The 22728-nt window shown below is 35.1% G+C and overlaps 5 protein-coding genes across 14 annotated transcripts; 2 read left to right on the forward strand and 3 right to left on the reverse strand.

Annotated features, from left to right (window-relative positions):
• Positions 1-235: 235 nt before the first annotated feature.
• Positions 236-1643, reverse strand: LOC110657856 (cytochrome c oxidase subunit 5C). Its single transcript, XM_021815255.2, has 2 exons — positions 1511-1643; positions 236-661 (listed from the first exon to the last, which is right to left on the reverse strand). The coding sequence occupies exon 2, from the start codon at positions 631-633 to the stop codon at positions 442-444; it is 192 nt and encodes a 63-aa protein (XP_021670947.1). The 5' UTR covers positions 634-661; positions 1511-1643; the 3' UTR covers positions 236-441.
• A 1678-nt stretch (positions 1644-3321) lies between these two features.
• LOC110657842 (uncharacterized) lies at positions 3322-5402 on the forward strand. Its single transcript, XM_058139436.1, has 2 exons — positions 3322-3865; positions 4673-5402. Exons 1-2 carry the CDS (start codon positions 3430-3432, stop codon positions 5218-5220), a joined length of 984 nt encoding a protein of 327 aa, XP_057995419.1. The 5' UTR covers positions 3322-3429; the 3' UTR covers positions 5221-5402.
• Positions 5403-6259: 857 nt separating this feature from the next.
• Positions 6260-9136, forward strand: LOC110657825 (protein trichome birefringence-like 6). Of its 5 annotated transcripts, none has more exons than XM_021815219.2 (6): positions 6260-6399; positions 6527-7470; positions 7620-7815; positions 7902-8092; positions 8464-8622; positions 8699-9136. In XM_021815219.2, the coding sequence occupies exons 2-6, from the start codon at positions 6578-6580 to the stop codon at positions 9021-9023; spliced, it is 1764 nt and encodes a 587-aa protein (XP_021670911.2). In that variant the 5' UTR covers positions 6260-6399; positions 6527-6577; the 3' UTR covers positions 9024-9136. The 5 variants fall into 5 exon arrangements, with proteins under 5 accessions (XP_021670911.2, XP_021670893.2, XP_021670901.2 ...); XM_021815201.2 differs by lacking the exon at positions 6260-6399 and having other exon boundaries at positions 6422-6622; positions 6694-7470; XM_021815209.2 differs by lacking the exon at positions 6260-6399 and having other exon boundaries at positions 6422-6622; positions 6694-7470; positions 7623-7815.
• Positions 9137-9385: 249 nt separating this feature from the next.
• On the reverse strand, positions 9386-17482 carry LOC110657868 (histone-lysine N-methyltransferase EZA1). 6 transcript variants are annotated; one of them, XM_058139408.1, is made up of 17 exons: positions 17264-17482; positions 16709-16810; positions 16014-16288; positions 15577-15738; positions 14942-15026; positions 14662-14811; positions 14489-14536; positions 14336-14407; positions 13153-13847; positions 12233-12383; positions 11591-11811; positions 11302-11403; positions 11069-11156; positions 10917-10964; positions 10713-10841; positions 9977-10054; positions 9386-9903 (listed from the first exon to the last, which is right to left on the reverse strand). In XM_058139408.1, exons 1-17 carry the CDS (start codon positions 17300-17302, stop codon positions 9712-9714), a joined length of 2637 nt encoding a protein of 878 aa, XP_057995391.1. In that variant the 5' UTR covers positions 17303-17482; the 3' UTR covers positions 9386-9711. The 6 variants fall into 6 exon arrangements, 5 of the variants coding, with proteins under 5 accessions (XP_057995391.1, XP_057995381.1, XP_057995392.1 ...); XM_058139398.1 differs by having other exon boundaries at positions 11302-11433; positions 17264-17481; XM_058139409.1 differs by lacking the exon at positions 14489-14536 and having other exon boundaries at positions 11302-11433; positions 17264-17481.
• A 2890-nt stretch (positions 17483-20372) lies between these two features.
• On the reverse strand, positions 20373-22196 carry LOC110657899 (DELLA protein RGL1-like). The gene has a single exon (XM_021815347.2). It carries the CDS (start codon positions 22161-22163, stop codon positions 20373-20375), a length of 1791 nt encoding a protein of 596 aa, XP_021671039.2. The 5' UTR covers positions 22164-22196.
• Between the last annotated feature and the right edge of the window lie 532 nt (positions 22197-22728).

Consider the following 22728-nt stretch of genomic DNA (forward strand, 5'->3'; position numbering starts at 1 on the left):
ACTTTTGACCACAGTAAGCGAGTGACAAAGCCATTCGGCTATAGCAATCAGATGTTCGCTACCGCAGAATTGCATTTCATGGATGAAGTGGAAACATAGCAAGATAGAAGTCCTAAAGGTTGCATACCCTGCTTATCATACTCATGGAATTGGTTTTTTCCATTTGCATGTCTTGTTCTAGAGGGGCACATGCAGCACAGGCATTAATAAAACTGATAGCATCCCATTACAGGTATTACAAGAGAAACCTCAAAAAGGTGAATGCCATTAAACTTGACACATTTATGCAAAACAAAGATGTACTCCACAATTCAAAACAAGAAATTTATTCTTCAGAGAAAGATTAAGTATGCTCAACTTAAGAGCCAAATACACAAGACAAAAGAGTCGGGATACTGCTGAAGCTGTTCATAAAATCATGGTTCAAGCACAAAACAGAATTTATTCTTCTGCAACGACGCTGATCTCACCTTTTTCTAGCAAATCATAAAATGCTCTGGCTTTCCTTTGTTCATTCCAGTGATGCATCTTCCAAAGACCACCAGCAGTCAGACCAAGTGCAATCCCCATTATTATCTCCTTAACGACACTGGGTCCTTTCAAGGTTGCATGAGCAATCTTACCGCCAGCCATTTTACTTCTATAGTTAAAGCTAATTAATCTGCAATCAATATTTTCATTGTTCTTAATGCATAAAGGAAAAGCGCTCAAATAAACATAAGATTCACGACAAGTGAATCAATTAAATAGGTTTTAAATACATGCCACTTAATAAAAGATATGAAATCAGACCTTCCTTGTAGAAGAAAAAGTACTGCTTTCAATTAAAAAAGGGGAACAAAACCAGCAAAATATCATTACACATCAGTTAATACAAACTCCTAAGCTAAATTACAAATTTTGACAATCTAAGCAAATCAGAAAACCCCACATGAATCTATTTGGATGCCACTCTAACACATAACCTGTAAGTCATTGAATTGCTTAAACTCTACTGGGTTTTAATTTACATCTTTCATTCATCAGATCAATCTAATTAGAAAGGAAACTTAATTTCTACAATTCATATTTTCAAAAGAATCCATTTCACTGTCGAGACAAAGCACAATATGGTTTATAACAGGGCCTGCACACTTGAATCAAGTAAACAAATCTACACCAAGTAGAACAAAAGTGAAAAAATGCAACTTCCCAAAGACCCATAGATGTTATTCAGAGATGCAATACTAGAAAGGGGAAAAATTTTTCTTTTTTGTGAATACAAGAATAAAAGAATGACAGTTGTTTCCATTCCTTCTTTTCCTATATTTTCTTAGAGGTTCTCAGTCACAGGACCGCGGAACAAAAGACAAACAGATTTACGTTGAAAAAGAAATAGCATCACTAAGTAATCCATCTTCAAAAGCTAGAGAATAATGAACATCACCACTCAAAACCCTAATAGTGATACGCTAACAAGCAGCAAGCAGTAGATTGAGAGAGTAAATCGAAGATCGAAATTAGGGTTTACCTGGGAGACGCTGAGAAAGATCCAATCGGGTCTCGATGGAGACAGCAAACGAAATCCTCTCTTTGCTTTTACTTGTGGTTGTGCGTAAATGTCTGATTTGGGCTTATGGGGAAGCGGGGTCCATTAGCTCTGAGCAGTGGAGTGGCCTCTGAGGGCATTTGTCGAGATGAACTGATCGACGTGGGATGGTTTGCCAAGAAGGCCATGGGCTAAGGCCTTTAACTACTGTTTAGATTTGCACATAAAATTAATTTATCATGAGGTTGTTTACTCACAAGTAGAAAAATTATAAATAGATTATAAAAAAAATTTTAAAAATCTTTATTTATGGTTTATTTAATTATTTTTATTTATTTTAAAATTATTTTTTAATTAAATAAAATATTATATTATTTTAATAATTTTTATAAGAATCACTATTTTCATTCAATAATTTCAGCACTTATATATTATTTTTATCATTTGATAAACTAAATTTCTTTTAAGATTTTTTAATCAAACACTTAAATTTTTTAAATTTTAATTTTAAATAATTTTATCAAATAATTAATTATTTATTTTTAAATTAATTTATAAATTAAAATATATATTTTATATTAAAAATTAAAAATGAATAATCAAGTCATGCACCCTCCAAATATTATTAAAATGTTATATTAATATTATTATTTTTTTTGGAAATTTATAGAAGTAAGGATTCAAATTTAACACCTGCTACTAAATTTATGTATTTAATCATTAAACTAATTTAAATTAAGAAGCGTTTAATCATTAAATTAATTTAAATTAAGAAATATTAATATTATTATTATTATCATCATTATCACTTAAATGATAAAATCATAGTGTTTGTATAATAGGAAACATTTTTTTTCCCATGAACAAAAGGAAGCTTTTACTCTAAGTTTGATTTTCAGGGTGGAAGTGGGAGGAAAGGGAGGATAAATTAATCCAAAATCTTTTGTTTGGTATTTACATGATAATGGAAAAGAAAAACAAAATAGAAGTGAAAGAAAATAAAGGAAAACTACTCCTTCATATTTCTTCCTAAATTGGAGATTTTAGATAAATGAGGAAATCTGACTTCTTAATTTATAAATTTACATATAATAGAAATGAAAATCCTCATTTCCAAGTGTATAATTACATAAAATTAATTTCTGTTTAATCACTAAAAAATATCTAAATAATTAAAGTAAATTTAATTTACTCTATTTTTCTCTAACAATTTTCACCTTTAATATATTCATGAAAATTAATTTATATATAAAAATATATTTAAATTTTTGACATGTAATTTTTTCAATTATAATACAAAAAATATACTAAAATAGAATATTTTAATTTTTAAAATTATGAGAATATTTGAACTATAAAATTTTAAATTTTCATTATCTTATTGTTGAGTAGTAAAAAATATTTTAAAAAATGATGGCTATCATTTTCAGTTGTTGATATTAATTATCAATAATATGTAGTGATTATTAATGATCAAGAATGATCATGTAATAGTGGATACATTATAATCATATTATTAAAATAGAGAAAAATGATATTTCATTTTAAAAATAAAATTTTAAATTAAGAAAAAAAAATTATCAAAAATTACAAAAATTATTTTTATTTCAATTCCCACAACATATCACATTATTTTACACAAAATTAAAGAGTGATTTATTTTATTAATTTTTAATTTCAAAATAAAATTATTTAGAATAGGCAATAGGATTTAAATATTATTTATTACTAAAAAATATAATATATAATTAAATAAAATTAGTCTGTAGAAAAGTTCCAACAGCCATCTCATCTATATTTCCCACCTTTCTCAGTTTCTCGCTCCTCATTCATACTTGCACTTCCCTCTGCAACAACTAGCTACCACTCGCACAAATCCTAAAACTCTCTAGCTCCTTACAATGGCTCTCTCCCTCTGCTCCGCCAAATCCCTTATCTTTCTCTTCATCCTCTCAGCCATCCCCGTCGCCTTTATTATCTCTCTTGAACTGGCCAAGCCCAACACCCATGTCTTCTACTATCACAGTTCCGGCTTCTTCCGCGAGTGCGCCAAGTGGGACGATCTTAACCGTCGATTTATCGTCTCCTTCTTGGATGGTGGAGTCGGAGAAATTCGCGTGCCCGACGATTACTCTCCCGGTACTGTTTTACAGGAGGCTACTGTGGTGAAAGACGTTGACGTAGCCGGGAACTCTTCGGTTGGTATCGTAGTCGACCGCCCGAGGAATCGGCTGCTCGTGGTAAACGCCGACGTTCTGGGGAACAAGTATAGTGGGCTTGCGGCTTATGATTTGTCAACTTGGGATCGTCTGTTCCTTACGCATCTGAGCGGCCCAAGTAAGGTTTTTGTCTGCATCTTTTTGGTGCTTAGTTGCTTACAACCTCCTTGATATTGCCGTTAATTTCTTTGTGAAAGTAAAAAGTACAGATAGGACAAACACCAAATAATTAAGAAAAAGCATTTTATTTTAGGTTCTGAACAATTCAAATTTTTTGTTGAATCACTTGGTTAGATTCGAAGCTTTATATGTGATGACAAAAGCATGGTGGGATGGAATCCTTAAAATCTTTTATTCTTGTTATTAAATTCATAACATGGCGGTTGTCTTGATCCTTAGGCTGGGAGATGCCATCAAAATGGGTAAACCTACGGTGAGGGACCATCTTCTCACATAGACAATTTTACCCCTCTCAAGTTATTGGGGAGGGGGTGTAGTTGGTCCTTACAATTGTTGTCTCGTCCATTTGGAGAAATTAGTTTTGTAACAGCATGACAGAAACTGACAAAGGGATTGTTTTTGGCAGTGTAATTATTTTCTTTTCTATGAACAATTGATTCTCAATGTTTGGTCACGTAGAAGTTGTAGGAACGTCCAAGTTAAAAAAGGGGACTAGTGAATTAATAATTCGGTAGATGCATGCTGTTGCTAATTCAATATATGAAGTGGTACTGCTAGGTAATGTGAAGCATGCTGTAAGCAGCTTCTTTAAGGAAGCAATTAAATTGTTAAATGTGTAATTTTAAAGGTCTTAGGCTTGACCCACCAGAATTGATTTACATAATCAGAATTTAGGAGTGGGAGTCATGGCTTGTTTCCAATCACTGAAATATTTTTTCTAACCTTTTGTTTTTCAATCTTGCAGATGATGAGAAATCCTTTGCGGATGATGTTGCAGTTGATGCAGAAGGTAATGCATATATTACTGATGCAAAAACCAGTAAAATTTGGAAGGTTGGGAAGGATGGCGAATTCCTATCTATTATCAGAAGCCCACTCTTCATTCAAAAACAGTGGTACAAAAACCTGGTTGCACTTAATGGAATTGTTTACCACCCAGATGGGTTCTTGATCGTCATTCATACTTTCACTGGCAATTTGTATAAGATTGATCTAGCCAAGGATGATGATGTAAAGTTAATTAAGGTAACTGAAGGATCACTGTCGTTTGGAGATGGTCTGGAGTTATTGTCGCCTACTAAGCTCGTGGTTGCAGGAAATCCTTCAGGGAGATTAGTGGAGAGCTCTGATGGGTGGGAGACTGCTTCTGTTGTAGCCAAGTTTAAAGGGCCAGCACATCGGTTGGCCACTGCAGCAACTGTGAAGGATGGGAGGGCTTATCTTAGCCACATGGTTGGGATGGGATATCCTAAGAAGAAGCATGTCATTGTTGAGGCTGTTTTTTCTACATGAACGAGGCAGTTTAACTTGTTATTTTGGATTTGTAATGTATCCCAACAAGGAAATTTTCAGTTATGTTTATTTTTATCCATTCAAAGATCCATAGTGCCTGACCTTTTTAATTGACGAGTGAAGGGTTGTAATTGTACCATATTCTATGAATATTGCAAATCTACAAAGGATTATCTTGGCAAGTTTGATATTGGGTTGGTTTTAGACTTTTGAACATGAACTTAACCTGCTGCTCTGGTTGATTAAGCTATGAAACCCTACTGGGTGCCTGCCCTCCGTTTACCATTCTGAACCCTGCGAAGCTAATCTCCATTGCCAAAATCTCAGCCCATTTTAGACGAAGTCCATTTGTAAGGCTTTGTAGCCCAAGTCCAGCCTGTAGAAGTGGGAAGCCAGGTTCCATTAGGTTCTGAGCCCGATCAAAAGCTGGAGAGGCATTTTAAATTATTTACGTTCATTAATCTCTTTATATATTTCTTATTTTAAAATGATAATAATTAGATACTTATCTTGGTGAGATGGTAATTAACAAAACAAAGTGGAGAGAGAGAGGCTTGCAAATTTGGACACGGCCAGCACATGCATACAACTTTCTCATGTTTGATATTGCATTTGAAGCTCTAAAATTATTTTTTTAATAAATATATTATTTTAAATATTATTAAAATAATAAATTTAAAAACATTATTTTAATATTTTTATAATTAAAATTTATTAAATTTAATTTTAAATTATTTTTAATACTCCCTGCTCAGTATTTTGGTACTCTTCAGCCCTCGTCTTGTGTCCGTGACTTCTTATTATATTGGATGATCTTAACCTACATTAAGCATATCACATCAAATCATTCAGTTCAATTTTCCATATTACAGTCTATCATTTGATTTTGTCTTACTAAAAGACGTATATACCCTTTTCTTAAAGCCTGCTCAAGGTTCCCATATCACTTGCAGCCCAAGCAAAATCGTAACTACAAAAATAATCTTAGATCCCTTAACTAAGGAAATTAAAAGATGGGTATATTTTATTTTATTTTAGGCTCTTTCATTATTTATTTATTTATTTATTTTTGCTTTGGGAAATTAGAAAGGTAAAATTTACACTTGAAGGTAGGGGTGTTTCCGGTAATTGATTGCCACACACTTCCCATCTCCTGAAGAACCATCACCTACTCCCACGGTATCCGTCTCCGCTTCTACTATTCTCTGTTAATGTGTTGCCATTTTTCAACTATTTTTCTTCTTGACATATGATGCATGGCTTTTTTCTTAATTAAACCTCAACAAACTTTAACCTTGTATTTTAGGTTAAGTGGAACTTCTCAATCTCACAGAGAGCTGAGCAAGAGCTCACTCAGATGGAGAGGCAGAGAAGTTTCTTCTTCAAATCTACAAGATTCCTGGTCTTCTCTTTCACACTCTCATCTTCTATAATTTTCCTCACATTTTTAACCGTCTGCTTATTCAAATCCAGCCCTTTGATTCTCCAAGACGCAAGTTTTGAGTTCAATACAACCTCGCTTGTGGTTCGCACACCCATTTCTGCACAGACCCTCACCGGCTTGCCCAATAATTTCTCGGCGAGTGGATTCAAAAATTCAATTTTGACGCATACCCGTTTCTCAATACATGAAAATGCTTCTGGGTTTGCTAGCATTTCAATTGGGACAGACAACGATGAATCTGAAAAGCTAAAAGCCGAAGGCGACGGAGACAAAGATGGTGTAAATGGTGATTTTACTACAGTACAAGAGAGTATGTCAGTACCGCAAACTTCATCTGAGGAAGGGCAAGTCACAAGAAGTAGTGAAAAGGTTGAATATGAGAAAATAGAAGGAATTTCAACCGGAAAAACCGAAGTTTCCAGGAGTGAGAAGGCTGCAGAGGAGACTAAAGTAGATTCAATTGAAAAAATTGAAGCCCCGAGGGCAGAGGGAATTGAAGAGAAGAAAGAGAGAGCAACTTCAGTTGATAATATTGTAACTCCAAGGAAAGGGGGGTTTGAAGAGAAGAAAGTTAGATTAACTAAAATTGATAATATTGAAGCTAGAAGTAAAGGCAGGATCATAGATAGAAGCACAAGAGGATGTGACGTTACAAAAGGGCGGTGGGTCTATGATGAAAGCTATCCTCTTTACACGAGTAGTTCATGTCCTTTCATAGATGAAGGGTTCGATTGTGTGGGAAATGGGAGACTGGATAAAGATTACATGAAGTGGCGATGGCAACCTCAAGATTGTGACATCCCAAGGTATTAATTGCCAGATACGATCTCTTGTTTCCTTTTCTTCTAGAACTCAAAATTTATGTCTATTTAGATAAGCAAGGTATTATGATCTAATTGATTATTCAATGTGATTTTGGATAATTCTGGTCTTTTTGTAAATGGGATTTGTTTATTAGGTTCAATGCAACCAGAATGCTGGATCTAATCAGAGGGAAAAGGCTGGTTTTTGTTGGAGATTCAATTAATAGGAATCAATGGGAGTCCATGCTGTGTATGTTAATGAGAGCTGTTAGAGATCCCAAGATGGTGTATGAGACCCATGGACGGAGAATCACCAAGGAGAAAGGGAATTATTGCTTCAAATTTGTGGTAATGACCTAATTATTGTGCTAAAAGTTCAGCGTTGCTCTGTGCTTTTTCTGGACCAGCATTTGATTTTGAGGTTGGTTTTGCAGGATTACAAATGTACCGTTGAATACTATGTATCACATTTCTTGGTTCATGAGAGCAAAGCAAGAGTAGGGCAGAAGCGGGTGCAGACCTTGCGGATTGACGCCATTGATCATGGATCATCAAGATGGAGAGGAGCTGATATTCTAATCTTCAACACTGCCCATTGGTGGTCTCATTTCAAAACAAAAGCTGGGTTAGTCCCCTTCTCAAGCTATTAGGCTTTACAACCTAAACAAATGCACTTAATCTCAGTTTGTTTGGGAATTTTATTTGCATAACTGTTTGCATTGTTTCAAAAATAATTCTGATGTTAACGTTGCTTTAGTATCACATAGGCCACCCCAGGAGATTCTAATTTAGATGGCATAATTCTACTTCTAGGCTAAACAAGCAATTGGAAGATATTTGCATGATGAGCCCTCAGAAAATTTTAGTTCAAATGGGTAACTGCAAGTGAGAAAAATATACTGCTTTGGAAAGGCGAACAAGCATCTATAAATTGTTGTACTTTCAGCGTTTATCATCTATTATCATAACCTGTGATATCTGCTACCATTGCAACAGGACCAACTACTACCAGGAGGGGAACCAAGTTTATCCCAGGCTTGATGTTTCCACAGCTTTCAGAAGAGCTTTGATGACTTGGGCCTCATGGGTTGATAGGCACATCAATTCCAGGAAGACCCAAGTTTTCTTTCGAAGTTCATCACCTTCGCACTTCAGGTATGGCACTGCCATATATCAACAATCGCTTTAACATCCAAATATCAATTTTCTGACTAGTTTATGATCTATACAGTGGAGGCCAATGGAATTCAGGTGGGCATTGCGAGGAAGCCACAAAACCCTTAAATAAAATTCTTGGTGTACACGTTACTGAGAAGAATACAATCACAGAAGATATCATCAAGCAAATGAAAACTCCTGTTGCTTTTTTGAACATTACTAGTTTATCAGAATTTCGGATAGATGGTCATCCATCCAAATACGGGAAAAAACCTTTAAATCACTATGCTTCAAGTGGTCAAGATTGCAGCCATTGGTGTCTTCCTGGCATTCCTGATACATGGAATGAATTGTTGTATTTTCACTTGCTATACAAACAGGGTGACAGTTTTCAATAGAATTAGTTTCCGCTTGTTAGCTTTGTATATTCTTTTAATCATTTCTGCCTCTCAATTTTGAAGGCGATAATGCTAACTAAATTTCAATAGTCACGTTTGACGTTGTGTTCAAATCTCAAGTGATATATTCTGCTTCTGATTTATTTTAATGAAAGCAGCAAGAGAATTGCTATGCAGGTTTTGAAACGCTTGGTTTTCTCATTGCCCATCAAGTCGTCTTCTTTCCATTTTTAAAAATTTATTTATTTGGTTACATGGTGGCTTCAACCGAGTACTGCTTGCAACTTGTAACCTGTTCCATTTTCTCAATCTTGGAATAAGCAAACAATTGCCATGAAGAGAGAACAATAGCACACCAAGCATAAAGGAGAATGCCTTCAGGGTATATGACTTCAATTATTAGCATCATCATGATACAGCACCAACATTCTTGATCCTATCGCTAGACAAGTTTCAACCTTATTGCCAATCATTGTGTGCGTGGTTTATTACCCATTCTATTTTGTCACTTTACATTCAGAAATCCCTATAAGCACACTTATACATCTATGTACAAGTAATTGTCGGCATATCTTAGGTATAATTCTACTCGATGATCTTTTTTCCAAGTAGATGAAATGGATAAAAATTAATTACGGAATTAGACGAAAATTCTCCATGATTTCGTCGAAACCAGGCAGACAACTCATCAATGAGATTGATGTTTCTTTGCTCTACCTTGGGACACTGTCGAATCATCTCTTTTGGGACCCTCAGGTTTACGAGCCCATGCAGGAGCCTGGTCTGGCCCATAACGATAATCATAGAATAGCTCTTCACTGGCTTCAATGTGTTCCTTGGCAAAGATGCCTACTCGATGATCTCCCGCCACCAGCATCACCTGAGTAACCCAATGAATTAGCTCACTCGAGAAAAAACCTATATTAATTTAAGGATCACCAAAACAAGTATACCTTTGCATAGCAATTAGGATTTGACGAGTGGTTGGCAAATTTCAGCTTATCTCCTTTGCGGTAAGCATCAAGAACATACTGTAGAAGAAGAGGCATCCCACATCAAACCATGAAAATGATGTCCATAAAAAAAAAAAGATTTTGCTTGTTGACACTGGTTTTTGATAGCCTGTTTGACATTGCATTTAGAAGGCTGAAGCTATTTTGCTGAATAATAGTATCATTTTAGATACTATTGAAAAAAACATTTTGAAAAAAACTATTTTATTAATTTAGTGTTTTTATAGCTTAAATTTATTAAATTTAATTTTAAATTATTTTTTAATACTTTCTAAATAGTATATTTAACAAAGAAATTTTCTCAATAACAGTTTTAACAGCAATGCTAAATAGGCCCTAAATCTGTTTGAAACTGATATAGAGCTTTAAATCAGACATGACCAAAAGTTCTTTATTGTTAAAAGTTGGCATTTCAATACAAGGTCATCCTGATGCCAAAAGATGTCATTACTGTTCTGCTGCTCACACAAATACGATGGTCAATATTGTAGGCAGCAACTATCACTTGCATGTCCCCAGTGGATGCTTAAATGCTTTGTGCTGGAGACTTTCAACTTGGAGGTCTCAAGTTGAATTCATCATAGGATGGAAGAGGGATGCCCAGCCCAAGATCTAGTAGGCTCCCAATAGTTAAAAAAAAGGAAGGAAGAAAAAAGAAAAAGCTACTACAACTTGCCTGATCATTCAAGTCAAAGAGGAATGATGAATTGGCACGATCATAGATTTTCCCGCGCTTATCTGCCTCTCGGTGGGAGATCAGTTCACCAGTATATTCTCCAAGATAATCATTTTTGTTGACAGGGTTCTGAAATCACATCCAATTTGTTGAACAAAACTTGTACATTACCACTGAAGAAAACAACTGTATATGCATTTCTACCTTTGAAAATGCACCCCATCCAGCGACTTCAGATTTTGCCAAAAGGATCTGAAGAAGGAAAAAGTAAAAAAAACATTTATAGCACAGCATATTCCTTTTCAAAATCACTATCAAAATATTAGTATTGATAACATGAGTTCTGAATTGCACACTCTGTGCTGCTGCCTTAGAAGAAGCCTCATGTTCCCACATTGGCCATCTCCTCGTTTGGGTGGTTCACCTAATGAACCATCACCACAACTGCAATTCCAACAAGACAACAACAATGAAATCCAATAATAAGATGAATGATATCACAACAACAATGAATTGTGTATAAGTTTTATGTGTGCACATACATGTATGAAATGATTCATAATGAGAATAAGCATATCAAAATCATTACCTAACCCAGCAATTCCGACAAACATCCGGATCACATTCACGTCCAGCAGCAAAGCATGGACATTGCCGGCTTCTACATTGGCTCTTTGCACAGTGGCATCCCCTGAAACGATTTTTGCAACTCTTTGAGCACCTGAACAATTTTACAGCTAACTGTTAATGGCTATGCTAGATTCAACTGCTTTTAATAAGAATAATGTAATGTCCCTACAAGTGAACAAGAAGTTATCTGCACGATCCATACGCTTGTTTATTAGGTAGTCCTCTTATCAAAAGAAACTTCAACCTACCCACAATATTTTTCACAGCAAGTTCCATTATGTAGACAGGGACATTGTTTTCCACACATTGATTGACACCCACACGGTGTGTACTGCTTAGAGGACTGATTTTTGCCATCAGCAATTCTTTTCCAAATTGATGGATGGCCAGCAGACTTAAAAGAATATTTAAGCTTCCGTGTCCTGCCCCTCCTACGAAGTAGCCGCGATCTTGTTGGCATTTCTTGCTCCTACAAGAAATAAAAGGTAATCAACAAAGAAGGCTAGTCCCAAAAAAAAAAAAAATTTACAGGACTAATACAGATCCTCCCAAGAACAATAAATCTTTGAGGGAAGGAGGGGTGTTTGGATGGGTCAGGAAGCTGCAAAGATAGCCACAAATTGATTATAACAAATTTACACAAGTACAGAATAATGCTTATGCTCAACAGCCAACTTCTGACAAATATATCAGTATGATTCTCTTCCACCCTTCTTTTGTGGAGGCAAATATTGTTTCCTGAAACTTCATCCATGTACAGCCCACGCTATGAAGTGTAACCACCCAAAACGATAGGTATCTTGAGATATTTGGAGCACATGATGTTCTCTTTTCAATGCAATCTTGAAAATGTAGCAATCTAGTTTCTGCTGGAATATTACAGTGCATACCATGTAATCTGTATCATTCTTTCCATTATCTTCCAGAATCGAACTTGGTGCAACAGATCTCTGAGTCATTGTTGCTCCACTGTCACACATGTAATTTGATACTTCCATACAACTCTTCAACCCAGAAAGTAAATTCCCAGCAATAAGGCAACTGTGGAGCACAAACTTGTACATTAAGTGAAAACATAATGAACAAAGATATAAACTTTGTCAGGATAGTCTAATGCTCTTTTGGAACCTTGCACTGCATGCATATCCAAATTTTGACATCTTGTATATGAATTTACCAAGTCTAATTAGGTTTGGTATAAAGGGAATGCAAAGAGATGAAACTGGATTAATAGATATGTTCCCCAATCATCTGGCTACTAACCCCAGCTTTTCTCTAATTCATCTTCACCATTTAAGAATTTGCAAGCTAAATTTCTCAAGAGTGGACATATGAAGAAAATCATGGGAGACAGCCTGGAAGGTACAATTGTAATTCATCCTATATCTGCTCTCGATCTGTTAATTAAAATCAGCTACTTTAACAAGAGAAAAACATGTCAAATGTTTTTCTATTCCAACCAATGCCATGACCATCTAATAGTATTTGTTAATATTTTACATGCCCTAAATCACTTATTACACAATTAATCAACAGAAAGTTAAAAAAAAAAAATGCAATTTATCCAGTAAAAAAAAATCAAATTATGACTTAACGTCAAAGTAACAAATGAGCAACACCACATGAATTTTGAGTTACATCTACATGCCCCATGAACCGAACAAAACTGAATTGCATCTTGGTGGTCCTGAATATGATAAACAAGCTCATTCAGAATCTATAAATGTCAAAGCTATAAAATTTTAAAGGCCTACGTTATCACTATTAGCATGCACTTTGCAAAGGCAACCTATGTTGGAAATTCCCATACCTGTTTTGTCCAAATATCTCCAAACCCTTAAAATATAATTCTTTCTCAATAGGTTTCCACTCACACCTGCTTAAAACACCTTCTAATCGTCTTTCTGTTGAGGATGACTCATTCAGTTTGGGCACTTCAGCAAGAACATTGGCTTCATCTCTACTTTTCTCCTCAGTGCCAAAACAAACAAGGTTTTTTAATGCATGTTCATTGGGATCATTTCCTGTGCCTTTGGTGGTCAACTGAAGTTCACTTTTATCAGTCATACTTTTAGTACCACCCACATCATCAAGACTTTGGTTATCTTCAACATTCTCGGTTAGTATATCCAAAGCCACTAATTTCTTCTGCTTCTTACTAGCAGAATCCTGGAGATCAGGAACCTGTGTGGAGTCATCATTTGTATCCTGTGACACTTTGCGCTTTCTCATATGTTCTGGATTGTCCATCACCATGGCAGGTGTATCTAAATTTGAAGGTCCAGAAGCATGTTCTGAGTGACAAATAGTTCCTGAAGTAACAGATATCTCTTTCTCAGAGAAACATCTATCATCTTGTGCTAGATCTGTACCATCATATGCACCACTTGGAACTTCAGCATTTGCAGCAACTGCAGTATTTTTTTCCCCTTCTAAGTTCGCAGTTTTTATATGATGCAAAGCACTATTAGCTGAACCTTCTGGCAAGTCTTTGACAACTCTAAGCTGCAAAGCGGCAGAAGTGACATATTATCAGTAAATCATGTCAAATCATTCACCAAGCTCCAAGGGTGCAACCAATACATCAAATGGCAGTATTTAAATGTAATTGTATGAACAGAGGCACGCAATGCAAAGAGAAATAACTCATCAAAGGCACAAATGGGTGCAGCTCATGTAAAAGACCAGTACATGAAAGACAAACTAGCTTTACAAGTATGGAATAACAACATAGTACATACAAGGAAGAAAAATATGGAGAAGCATATAAAAGTTCGCCATTCCTATTTTCCATCATTTGCAATTTACAATAAATTGAAAAATATTTATGACAGCTCATCTAGCCTGCTGCTGGTCTTTTGATTCCAAGTCCAATCCAGTTAAATACAGACCCAAGCAACCAGAAATTTGAAAGTCTTGTTTATGCAGATGGTTTAGACAAAAATAAAAACAACAAATAATTGTCAGCTAAAACAACATATTAAAAAAAATACCCGAAGGAAACATTGATCGCTGCAAGGTTTTCTGTCATCTTCATATTCAGACCAATAAGGATGCTTTTCACTCTGTCAAACGAAGCCTTCTATTTAGATAAACAATAACCAACTTAAATAATTTGAAAAGATATAATTCATTTTTCTACATACAGGATAGATCAAAGTTTGAGAACAGCCATGCAAGCGGCAGTCAAATAGCTGTTGGATAGATACAAACAGATAAATATGAACATCAAAGAAATTTAAGGAGCATGTCAGACAGTGTCATATTCATGATTCTTATTAACAATTAATGCAAGGCCAGAAATTGTCAGACCAAGTACCAAACATCGACGGCAAAATAGGTTATCAAAAGAATCTAAAGCAGCACTTAGGCTTTTTTCCAGAGATATGCCCCTCTCAGATGCTGAATCCCCAGAATCTTTGTCATTTTGTTCCTCATCAAATTTTTCCTTGAGGATGCTACACCTCCCCTGAAAACCTCAGACACAATACATCACTCAGCACAGGAAGGGCAATTTCAATGAACACAAAGTACAAGTGAAGAACAATGAAAATAGTACAAAAACAGAAAAAAAATGTCAAAACACTCATTTGAAATACCTGGATTTCTGAAGTGGAGACTCCAATAAACTGGCTAATAATGTTGAGTACTTCTTCAGCCAATCCATGTTCCTGAAAGACCATCCTGCCAAATTCAGGAGATACATAATGAAATACTTGACGTGATCCTATACTTTACAAATCAAGGAGTCATGAAGACCAAGTAAAAAATTTATGTTTATCACCACAATTGGCTCGTTTTATTTATAAGTGCAATAAGTTCCTTTATTTTTTTTTTTAATTTATAAAAGCAGTAAGTTTGTTTTCTGAGTGCTATCTGATGAATAAATATTAGCACAACCTAGAAGATTAAGAAAGACAATAGCAATTGAATCTAACAATATTATCAGCTTTGCGAAGTTATTCTAATTTGATCTTCCTTCAAATGGAGAATCTTCTCTTGAGAGGAAGGCAATTAAACTTTGTAAACCATCATATTCTATTCTTCTCTAGGTAAATAAAAAGGGAGAAAAAAAATAAAGCACAAACGAAAAGATTAAAAGTAAGTGGAATTCCATGTTATGAAACCAAATTCAGAATGTTGTGACTGGCAGATACTGTATTACATATCTGAACTATGTTTTCTTCATAAAGGAAATCCATATTCTTAGTTTAGACATCTTATCTAAACTTACCATATAATGCGATCTTCACCCTCAGAAAATTCATGTTTTTCTTCCTCAGGTTCTACAATGTCTTCCTCACTGTCACTACAGATAAGTGCTTCACTGCCATGTTGATCATAGTATATTTGTCTCCTTCCCACCACTGACTGGTCTTCGGCCATCCTCTGATTCCTGCACTGAGTAAGTCATAATTAAGATAGAGCAGCAAAACTAGATCTTCCTATGAAACAAGATGAGGGAATCAATGCATGCTTTTCATTCTTTCCCAAACATGCAGTAAGTTAAATTTCTTGAAGATCGAAGTGAATTATTGTTATCAATGGAAGAGCACTTGACATGCAAATACAACGGCTTATTCAGTTAAAAATTAAGTTGCTTCTTTATATATTTAATGCTAGGTGAAATGTTAAATAGATAATGAAGAGGAAAATTTTTTAATGTCATACCTGTCCAAAAATATCCAGGTAGTATATGGAGGTATCTTCTCAATAAAAGGAAGCCTTGCACTCGTTGAGGGTATAACTTCATGACCATTAATATAATCTTTATCCCCTGATCCATGAGCAAATCCACTATACTTGCACAGAGGTGTTCCAATTCTTGAAAAATTCATTTTAGCAACTCCAGTCTGCCCCATGGATAATGCGTTCCTCCTTGATGTAGCCGATATAAGTTGAGAAACATCACTTTCTAATTTCCTTCTGTTCCTCTCAACTTTTTCCTATACAAAATTTAAGCATCAGCATCTTACATCATTTGGATTTGAGATATAGGCAAATTGCATGCCTTCATTCATTCATTCATTAAATCGCCACCAACTCTAAATTCTTAACACTTCCATCCAATTTAAACTATGAGCACTCTGCACCATCTATAGACCCAATTATATATCTATAGCACGCAATGTGAGCAAAGGCAGAAAATTCACATTTCATACAACCTTCCAAAAGTTTTTTTTTTTTTTTTTTTTGAAAGTGAACCGAGCAGATGAATTTTACTGTTGGTAAACTGAATTTGCATGAAATAATGCATCTTACAGGAATATAGACATGATCTAAGTAAAAAGCAAGTGCGTTACAGAAGAGTAGAATTATGGATCAATACCATACGATCATAAGAGCTAACATAAATATTTACTTACTTTTATTGAAACAATTCTCTCTGCTTGAATTTGCTTTTTAAGCTGATTCATCTTATATGGCAAGTTTCCAATACCCTCATTTGACTGTTCCCCATGGGATTTCTGCCAATTTATAAAAGAACACATAACAATGTATTCAATCAAGAAAATAACAGGATATGATCAAGCAATTCAGCATGGTTTTTGGATTATATAGAATCACTATTAGGAAAGAAAAACCTAACTCCAATTTAATTGTATTCCTTTTTCCCCGGTAATATACCAGCAGCCAAACAGGGCTTACGTGCAACAAATTCTTAATCTAATGAGATTTTTGTAATCAATTTTAAGTCCAAGATAAATTGCACGTCCCAGTCCCTCAGAAACACACATGGGATCAGGAAATTAGAGTAATCTCCCATTAACATTAAGGTAAGAACACTGAATTATGGTTAATTCTGATCATAAGTTTCTTACCCAACTGAACCAAAACAAAATCTAAGTATCAACAAAGGATAACGAGAAAAGGTCCAGATACAAAGAAAACTACATCAAGAGCTATAGAGAGGAACTAACTTTGAGCTTGGAAGCAGAGTCGCTTGATTTCGATCCCATAGCTAATGTGCTCTGCTTTGCACTGCCACTCGATCGAGAAAGAGGGGGACGAGGGAAGAACAAATGACTCGGACGCACGATTGATGCGTGTCGTGTAGCTGACGTTGCGCGACCTCTTTGCAATTGATTTTCGGCCCAAAATGACACAGCGGAATTCGATGTGCGAGCTTCCACCCATCATTTCAGGCGCTACGAGTTTAACTTCAGTTTCCACAAATTATACAGTCACCTGTCAGTTAAAAAAAAAAAAATTTCTCAAGGAGCTTTAATTTTACATAAATTTTAACATAAATATTTAATATAATGAGATACCAAGCATATAATAAATGCATTAAAAAATTATCATTCCTTAAATTTGGAAGTATGAAATTCATAAATTTATGAGCAGGAATATATATAGCAGGAATATATATATATATATATATATATATATATATATATATATATGTGTGTGTGCAGAGAGAGAAAGAAAGGGAGAGAGTATTTAATAATTTATTTTTAATTTTAATATATATTTATTTTTTAAAATAATTTAAATATTTTTCAATTATTTATTTTAGAAATTAATTTTTTTACCAATATTTGAAGCATTAATTGGATGAATTAAAAGCTGTTTCTATCTCATGCCTTGGAATGGAGTTTTGTAGCTGAAAAAAAAAAAAAACTCTTTCAAACTTATATAAAATCTATTTTTCACAACTATTCTTCCTAAATATCATCTTTCGCTAGATAATTATTAATAGAAATATCTTTCAATTGCGTTAAAATTTATATATATATATATGTGTGCGTGTAAACAACTCTTGACTCCATAAAATTTAAGAAAACTTAGCTCTACCACCAACCCTCCACAAAACCTGGATTGAAACTCGAACACTAGACTCGGAGAACACCCTAACTCGACAAAACAATGGGTCGCAGAACATGCCCCTAAAAGTTAAATGAGTTGTCGCTAAAGGGATCTTCGCCTTTCAATGGCCATACTTGGCTAAGATGGCATCTAATTGCCAATTACAGATCAACACATTCTTCTCATAACTAGATTCAAAGATAAACATGTAACCAAGAAGAAATAAAGAGTCGAAGAACTCTAAAGGATGGAGCGTTTAATTCATTATCATGCTAAAAGTTTAAATTTTTAAAATAAGTATAACTCAATTTCTTATAGCATAACTGTTCAAGTGTAATGGGCTGAAAGGATTTGGACAGGATACTAATCCACTGAACTATACTTAGTGTCAAATAGTCCCCAAAACCTACCAAAAATTCAAACCAATGACTTCAGTTCTGATAGTAATTATAAGATCGAGCACTTACCATCATGCTAAAAACTTAAACTCTTAGAGGTGCAACTCAAACTTCAAACTATCCCCATTCAGTGCCAACAAACTCATTGTAGGCCAAATAGATATACCGCAGCTGTAGAACCAGCCAAGGAAGGAAATGGAATAAAGCTTCACAACAGACGAGCTTTATGGGCCACCCTCAAAACTGAGTCCGGTACAATACTCCGAAGGTGCCACTATCCCAAAGATCATCACCCTTAAGGAACACATGCACTGAGCTAAAAAAGAGAAAAACAAAGCATCCAATGACTCATTAAGGAGCATCGGACATCAACTAGCTCAACTCTCTTGCATACCTAGAGATAATAACCAATCGAGAAAAAACACAACAACGCAGTTCTAGAAGAAAAACCCTCTCCTTGAAGCTTCATTTGCTTACAAAACAAACACAAAATAAAAATGTATATACCACCTAATGCTAGGGAGAGTAATCCATGATTAGGCAGGAAGAGAAACTCCCCCTGCCCTTACCAGGCAAGAGAAGCCGCCAACAAAAAGAGAATGAAAATGAGATAGTTTCTCTCTCTAAAGTCTAGAGAGAACGAGAAAGTTGACTTTTTATAGGCACATAGTTTGATCCATATTATTTTAATATTAGTATTTTTAAGCCATACTTTTTTTTATAAATCGAATATTATTGATGAGTAAAAAATACAAATTTTGAAGGGCTAATTTATTCTATAAGATAATAATTTAAGGACTAAAATGTAACTAAATTTTAAAAATCAAATTAAGTATATTTAATTTTTTATGTATTAAAAAGTAAATCAAAGTATAATTTAATTTTTTATGCATAAAAGTATAATTTAATTTAAAATATCAACAACTTATAATTTTCTAATCAAAGACTTTGTATTGATTTATTAATAAATTTCAAATATTAAAAGTGTTAATTTTAAAACAACAAAAGGTCAAAATATTTTAAATATAAAAAAATTTACCTCTGAATTCAACCTACAATTTTATAAGTTCCATCTATTTTACATGCAAGTTTAGGAAAAACTTTCCTTTATATAACAAAGTATGTTTCATATTTAAAAGCTACTGTTGATTTATTAGCGAACTTGAAAGATTAAAAGTGCTCATTTTGAAATAGCAATGACTAAAGTATATTTTAAGGCAAACCTAAGAATTTCTTTTTATATATTTTTTTTTCAATTAGCACCAGAAATTAAACATCCTTCAAAAGTGAAGTTTGAGGTTGATGAATTGATGATATCACGACGACAGCTTATTATTCTTGTTTATTTGATTCAAATAGTGAAGTGATATCTTTTGCAGCCAGAAAATGCTGGCTTCATTATCAATCGAGCTCTATATTATGTTACAAGTGAGTTAAACCTCCTGAGATGCCGCTACTCTTCAAGCATGGTGGTTCAACAACTTTAAGAGATGCAGTCAGCGATGCGCTTGGATGATCGCGTAGATGCGGTTGTACGATTGCGACTTAACAATTCCTATGTGGATTGGAGCATCAACCGACTGTTTTCTCAGGGTTAGGTTGGCTGTTTCAAGGCTCCAGTTTTCCCTTTTGTTTCTGGGTACTTTGGCAGCGACCCGGAGAAGGGATTCTAATTTCCAATACATGCTAATTTTCTGAAACTACAAGGAAAGGACAATGAATCTTGAATTTATTCCATTTTAAAATGATGAAGCATTTTTATTCAGTTCAAGAATACTAGTAATTAACAAGCTTGAAAAAGTCCATACGCGTTCAGGCAGTTTCAGAATCTATAATTTGCAAAGAACCTTCCTAGTCTCTCTCTAGAGAACTTCCAAGCTGAAAGGGAATGAATTGGGGTTCCCTTCCACCCAACAAGTAGACACTTGCCATTCTTATCAAGAGTACATGAACTCCCACAAGGAAATTGTTTATGAACCAATGTAGCCTGGTACGAGGATGACTCGCTAAATCCTATTTCCACCATTCTAAATCTTGAGAAGAATGCCCTCCAAACGTCAATTTTCACACTTCTAGCAATCCTTTCCTTGTCCCCCACTGCTACAATTTCTCGTATCCCGTGAGAGAATGCTGCTTCAATTATCGATTTATGCTCAATGTTCTGTTCCATGCATGTTTCAAGGCAATCGAAGTACGCACTATGGAAGAACAGTGCTTCAATGAAACGATTCACAAATATAGGTGAATTGTGATTGGCTTCAACTTCAGTAACCAACATTAATGTTGGATTGAGATTTTTAATCACCCTCATTAAATTTTCCAAGCAATCAGGGCTTGAGATCAATGTCCTAAGAGCCATATTAGAAACAACCGCCAAGGATTCATCAGCAGCGATTTCGAATAGCTCCTCCTTCATATCCATCATGCTTGATACATAAATTGCCTTGAATGTGAAAGGAAAGTTCATGGACTTGGCAAACCTTTCTAAGCTCCTACCTGTCTCCTCTATCTTGTTGTGTATGCCTGCCAAGCCCACCGTAGTTATCTTAAGATGTTCTAGTGGGCGCTGTTCGCGCTCTGCAAGAGCTTGCATCATCGCTGTCCATTGAACTCCACTTCTAATTTCAATGTCGATCACATGGAGCTTCCGAGCTGATCCAATGTTTTCCATTATGGCTTGGATTGATGTGAGCTGCGTAATTTGATTAAAAGGAACATTTTGGTGGAAACTAAGGACAGCAAGATTGAAACTCAACCCATGAGGAATGTCACATTTTGCTTCTCTTTCCTTCTGTGTAAACCTTCCCGTCGCCTTATCAATCCTCTCTCGCAGAGCTTCCGCGAAGCAGTACACGACTCTCTGGACTGGATTGGCTCTCTCAGATGCAATCCATTCGCAGCGGGTGAGCAATCTGTTTGCACGATCATATTGTTGGTAGCCTACTTTCTCTGCAGCAGTCAAAAGAAGGTGAGCAAGCTCCACATCTCTTGTTTCTTCTTCAGACAGGCCGGAGAGAGCATAGCCAAAGGGGTGCATAAGCATGGAGAAATCATCATACCTTGGATCAGAGAAGTGTATATACCTTGCTCCAGCTACCCTCATAACCTCCTCGGTCGATAACTTTTTTCGAGTCTCTACATGAGGTGTTTGGTTGCTTGCTTTGCTGAATTGGTTCACGTACAATTTCTTGATACCGCTTCCATAATTGTTGAGGAGCTCTAGAGATGAGGATAGAACAAAAGGATGTGACGATTCTTTATTGGGTTTGGAAATATTCTCAGACTTCTTTACTTCCTGAATTGGTTGTGCTGGTGCTCGGAAACAAGAACCGAAATATTCATCAAGTGTCAAACAATTTGATTTCGGAGGCGGTGGTTGCTGCTGTTGATGTTGATCTTTAAAGAAATGTAACCCTTTATTACTGGCCAAATCATCGTGATAAGCTCTATATTCAGAACATAGAGGATAGACCTGCCCCTGTTCTTCCATTGAAAACAAAGGGTATTGTTTTCCTTTCGTAACAGCTTCCCCTTTCTCATAATCTTCAGGAGGACAGTCACTTTGGAATCCGCCGAAGTCGAATGGAGTGAAAGAGAACAAAGCATTTGCCATCTCAGAAGAGAAGCAGATCGGCAAATTCTCACACAAGTGAGACAATAATCTTTATCTAATTAACAAAAAGCACAGGTTTCATATTTCTCTAAGTTTCTTGGTTTGGTTCAAGAGATTAAGCATGGAGGAGTCCGAAGCATCTAACCCAAAATAATAATAATAATAATAATAATAATAAAAGACCATGATTGTGACAGAGACTGTGACATCTAAACATAGCCATCACGGCCTGCTTGGATTAAGCAGACTGTGGAGTAGAATATATTTTAAGACGTCGTTATTATTGAAACAAGGCCATGGATCCAAATATATGAGATGATGATAACAAAACTACAACTGTTCTTTTGCACAGAACTGCTGCAGATCTCCAATCAAGTTCGGCCAAGCAATGTTAGACAAAAAAAATTTTAAATTGAATAATATAAAACGAAACGCATGACATGCTTCAAAGACAATTAAAAGAGGTAATTAATATAAAGTACATAATTAACGAAATCAATAATAATAATAATAATCAACGTCGGTTTTGAGTAGGTCCATCTAATTTATTAGGTTGCCGTGCCCA

Source organism: Hevea brasiliensis, chromosome 2 (assembly GCF_030052815.1).
Source record: "Hevea brasiliensis isolate MT/VB/25A 57/8 chromosome 2, ASM3005281v1, whole genome shotgun sequence".
Taxonomy (NCBI): Eukaryota; Viridiplantae; Streptophyta; class Magnoliopsida; order Malpighiales; family Euphorbiaceae; genus Hevea; species Hevea brasiliensis.

Excerpts from the sequence above, each read along its gene's own strand:
- LOC110657856 (XM_021815255.2), bottom strand. The coding sequence starts at position 633 with ATGGCTGGCGGTAAGATTGCTCATGCAACCTTGAAAGGACCCAGTGTC.
- LOC110657842 (XM_058139436.1), top strand. The coding sequence starts at position 3,430 with ATGGCTCTCTCCCTCTGCTCCGCCAAATCCCTTATCTTTCTCTTCATC. Across the intron at positions 3,866-4,672 it reads TACGCATCTGAGCGGCCCAA|ATGATGAGAAATCCTTTGCG; the intron begins GTAAGGTTTTTG and ends TCAATCTTGCAG.
- LOC110657825 (XM_021815201.2), top strand. The coding sequence starts at position 6,477 with ATGGCTTTTTTCTTAATTAAACCTCAACAAACTTTAACCTTGTATTTT. Across the intron at positions 7,816-7,901 it reads ATTATTGCTTCAAATTTGTG|GATTACAAATGTACCGTTGA; the intron begins GTAATGACCTAA and ends TTGGTTTTGCAG. Across the intron at positions 8,623-8,698 it reads TCATCACCTTCGCACTTCAG|TGGAGGCCAATGGAATTCAG; the intron begins GTATGGCACTGC and ends TGATCTATACAG.
- LOC110657868 (XM_058139398.1), bottom strand. The coding sequence starts at position 17,302 with ATGGGATCGAAATCAAGCGACTCTGCTTCCAAGCTCAAA. Across the intron at positions 15,739-16,013 it reads ACCTGGATATTTTTGGACAG|GAATCAGAGGATGGCCGAAG; the intron begins GTATGACATTAA and ends TACTCAGTGCAG. Across the intron at positions 9,904-9,976 it reads ATCCTAATTGCTATGCAAAG|GTGATGCTGGTGGCGGGAGA; the intron begins GTATACTTGTTT and ends TGGGTTACTCAG.
- LOC110657899 (XM_021815347.2), bottom strand. The coding sequence starts at position 22,163 with ATGGCAAATGCTTTGTTCTCTTTCACTCCATTCGACTTCGGCGGATTC.